The following is a 3949-nucleotide window of genomic DNA, read 5'->3' on the forward strand; positions in this document are numbered from 1 at the left end:
AAGTGCTGTCGAGTCGGTTCCGACCCACAGTGACCCTGAACAGGGTTTCCGAGGCTGTAAATCTTTACAGGAGCAGAAAGTCTCATCTTTCTCCCGCGGAGCAGCTAGTAGTTTCAAACTGCTGGCCTTGTGGTTCGCAGCCCAATTCGTAAACACTACGCTACCAGAGCTCCTTAAAAACATGGAGAAAACATCATGTTTAATAGAATCAAGTACTTAATCATGGGAGATATTTCAAAATCTCTTAAATAAATTTTTCTCTGTAAATAATATTAAAATATATGCTTCAGGGAAAGTTTATGCTCTAGGAATGCTAACAAAAATATAAAATGGCCTTTAGATTTTAATATATAACTAAGTTGTAGATTCCACTATTTATAACTCATTTAACCAATTGCACAGAAATTACTGTTATAGCATCCACTCTGCCAAACATCCACATTTGTAAGCATGATTTTATATCAAAATATTCAATAAGAATTCATGACAACAAATTGCACTTTGCATTTTTCTTGTGATTTAAAGTTCTAGGAAAAGTATCATCCAAATCTAAAATTTGACTTATTGAAGCAGTAACAACTGTCATAAAGAAAAAATTGACAACCATGACAGTTAAATTATACTAATAAACAAAAATAACTTTGGTTTGAACTTGACTAAATTCTGAGTGGTTTACAAGGTTAAGAGCTATTCTACTTCTTCTAAAGTTACCCCACAGAAATAAGTTAACAATGAAAAAGGCATTCTAACCTGTTTTAGTTAATCTTACCAATAAAGACGATGAGCAACTTGGATGCTCTGGAGTGAGCGGTGTAGGAGGAGTTGCACCAAAGGACTTTCAAGGTTCCATTCAAACTTAATAGCCTGAAATAAGAAAGAGTGTTTCCTTCTGTTTCTAATTACTTTACTTTCTAAAAATAGTATGTTGTTATTAAGTTCTGTCAAGTTGGTTCTGACTCATAGCGACCCTGTATAGTCATACCATGATGCTTAAAAATAATATATTCTTTAATATGTTTTACAAATTGTTGTAAAACTATAGGTATCACATTTGCCAATTCTTTTTCTTATGTACAATTCAGTAAAGGAAATTAAATTCATAATATTATGTATTCATCGCCAACATCCATTGCCACATTTTTCATTTCTATAAACAGAAACTCAATGAATCTAACAGACATTCCCTCTTTTCCCCTTTTATTCTGCCCCTGGTAACACTGTTAAACTCTGACCTCTATACAACAGCCTAGTTCAAGTGTTTCGCATTATTGAGATCATATAATATTTTTCTTCTTGTGATTGATTTATTTTATGTGGCATGTTTTCAGGATTCATTCATGTTGTGGCATGTACCAGGATTTCCTTTCTCTTTATGGCAGTAACATTCGATTGTCTGTATATACCATACTTTGTTTACCTACTTATCTGTTGATAGGCCTTTAGTAATTTTTACCATGGCTACAAGAATCCTGTCACAACAAACAGCTTGTTTGGATTATAAAAATGATGTTGTTTGGTATAAAAAATAGGTGTTTGGCCCAACTGGAGAAAAAATTAGTATAGATTCGAAACCTTAGCAGAAATTGTTGTTTAGGTGCCATTGAGTTGGTTATGAATCATAGCGACCCTGTGTATAACAGAAGGAAACACTGCCTGGTCCTGTGCCATCCTCACAAGTGCAGTTACATTTGAACACATTGTGCTGCCACTGTGCCAAACCATTTCATGGGTGGTCTTCCTCTTTAACCCTGATCCTCCATTTTACCAGGCATGATGTCTTTCTCCAGGGACTGGTCCCTCCTGGCAACATGTCTGAAGTATGAGTCTCACCCTCCTGGCTTCTAAGAAGCATTCTTGCTATACTTCTTCCAACATTGTTTATTTTGCTGGCAGTCCATAGTACCTTCAATATTCTTCTTCATTACCATAACTCAAATGCATCCATATGGTCTTCTTTATCCATCGTCCAACTTTCACATGCATATGAAACTACTGAAAATATCATGACTTGGATCAGGAAGACCTTAGTCCTCAAACTGACAACTTTATTCTTTGAAACTTTAAAGAGGTCTTGTGCAGCAGATTTGCCTAATGCAATGTATCATTTGATTTCTTGACTGTTGTTTCCATGAGTGTTGATTGTGGATCAAAGGTAAATGAAGTCTTTGACAAATTAAATATTTTCTCCCTTAATCATGATGCTATTTATTGGTCCAATTGTGAGGATTTGTTTTAGTTACAATGTTATGGATGCATCCTGAAGACTGTAGACTTTGATCTTCATCAAATATGTATTTTAAATTCTCCTGGAGCAAGCAAGCAAGCTTGTATCATTACATATTGCAGGTTGTTAATGAGTCTCCCTTCAATCCCGATATCACTTTTTCTTTCATATAATCCAACTTCTTGGATTATTTTCTCAGTATACAGATTGAAAAAAGAATACAACCTTGGTGCACACCTTTCCTGTTCTGTTTGAATGACTGCCTCTTGGTTCCTCAAGAATACAATTAAGTAGTTTGGACTACTCATTCTTTACAATATTATCTTTTGCTTGGCATGATCCACAGAGCATTTGCATAGTCAATAAAGCACAAATAAACATATTTCCAGTGTTCTCTGCTTTCAGCCATGATCCCGCTGACGTCAGCAATGATATCCCTCACTCTGTGTCCTCTTTGTTGTCTCCTCCACGTCCTGATTTGCCACCACAACCCATTTCCAAATTATTTCCATTATCTCCATTATGAATTACTATCCAAGCTGTTACAGAGTACCTAGCTTGATAGAAAACATCAAGATAACCTGAAATCCCTAAGGAATGTACGCAGACCTCCATCCACATCCTGTGGGTACTTCACTATCAGCAACCAGTACCCCAAACACCATCATCTCAGGAATCTCAATGTTTTGAAGATGAAAAAGATTCTCCTCATAAAAGTTCTTATATCCGGTTCAGAAATAAAGCTTCTATCTTTAGTTTCTCAATAAGCTATTTAAATTTCTCTCTTTCTGTAACACACACAAATTATTTAAATCAGGTTTTGTATGACTGTTCAGACTACAGATAAAAGTAGATGTATTCATTCACATACTCACCTGAAGAAATACTTTAATATGCTAACCAACTTCAGGCATGGGAAAGCTTATAAATGTGAGGTGCTTGGTGTGGCGCTGCGGGTTAATGCGCTGGACTGCAAGGTCAGTTTGAATCATAAGGTCAGTGATTCAAGCTCACCAGCCAGTCCCTGGAAACTCTGTACAGGTTTGCTGTGAATTGGAACTGACTTGACGGCACTTAACAACAACCACAACCAAGAACTGGAGAAAATTGGCATATACTCCTGATGTTATCTGAATGCTTAAAGACTGTAACGTGTGCTGTGTCTTTCATCTTTCATTTATCTACTAATGCTGGACTGACTAGGTCATTTTTTTTTTTTTTTTTATACTCTAAAGTTAAGTATATCATGTGAATGAGCATAGAAGCAGGAGGTATTTCTCAAAATTTATTTCCCTGCTTCTTTATAGATTTCTAATTTGTTATTTCTTCTTGAATCCAATGACTATTCATCAGTATTCTCAGTGTCAAGCTCATTGGTTCAGATTGAGACTTTCAAATGGATTTAAACTATGTAAACTTTGGTAAAAACTTCCTTTTAATTTGGGTTGAATATGGGTTGGATTAGCTCATACCCATGAGACATGAGATGATAGTCATGCCACAAATTGAATTCACTTTATTTTCACTACAGTATCCACTATACATGGAGTCCTGGTGTGGTGCTGTGGGTTAATGCGCCAGACTGCAAAGCTGTTTGAACTGCAAGGTTGGCAGTTCAAGCTCACCAGTCACTCCTAGGAAACCCTATATAGGGTCGCTATGGGTCAGAACTAACTTGATGGCACTTAACAACAATAATATCCATTATACAGATGTCATTTTGCC

The 3949-nt window shown here is 36.1% G+C and overlaps 1 protein-coding gene across 1 annotated transcript in view; it reads right to left on the minus strand.

Moving 5' to 3' along the window:
• PIK3C2G (phosphatidylinositol-4-phosphate 3-kinase, catalytic subunit type 2 gamma) overlaps positions 1–3949 on the minus strand; it is a 517177-nt gene that overhangs the window by 323715 nt on the left and 189513 nt on the right. Inside the window, exon 16 of the mRNA XM_006866018.1 lies at positions 770–864. Within this exon, the coding sequence (XP_006866080.1) occupies positions 770–864 (95 nt within the window). The remainder of the gene's footprint in view (positions 1–769; positions 865–3949) is intronic.

This window comes from Chrysochloris asiatica, unplaced genomic scaffold, assembly GCF_000296735.1.
Source record: "Chrysochloris asiatica unplaced genomic scaffold, ChrAsi1.0 scaffold00086, whole genome shotgun sequence".
NCBI classification, from domain to species: Eukaryota; Metazoa; Chordata; class Mammalia; order Afrosoricida; family Chrysochloridae; genus Chrysochloris; species Chrysochloris asiatica.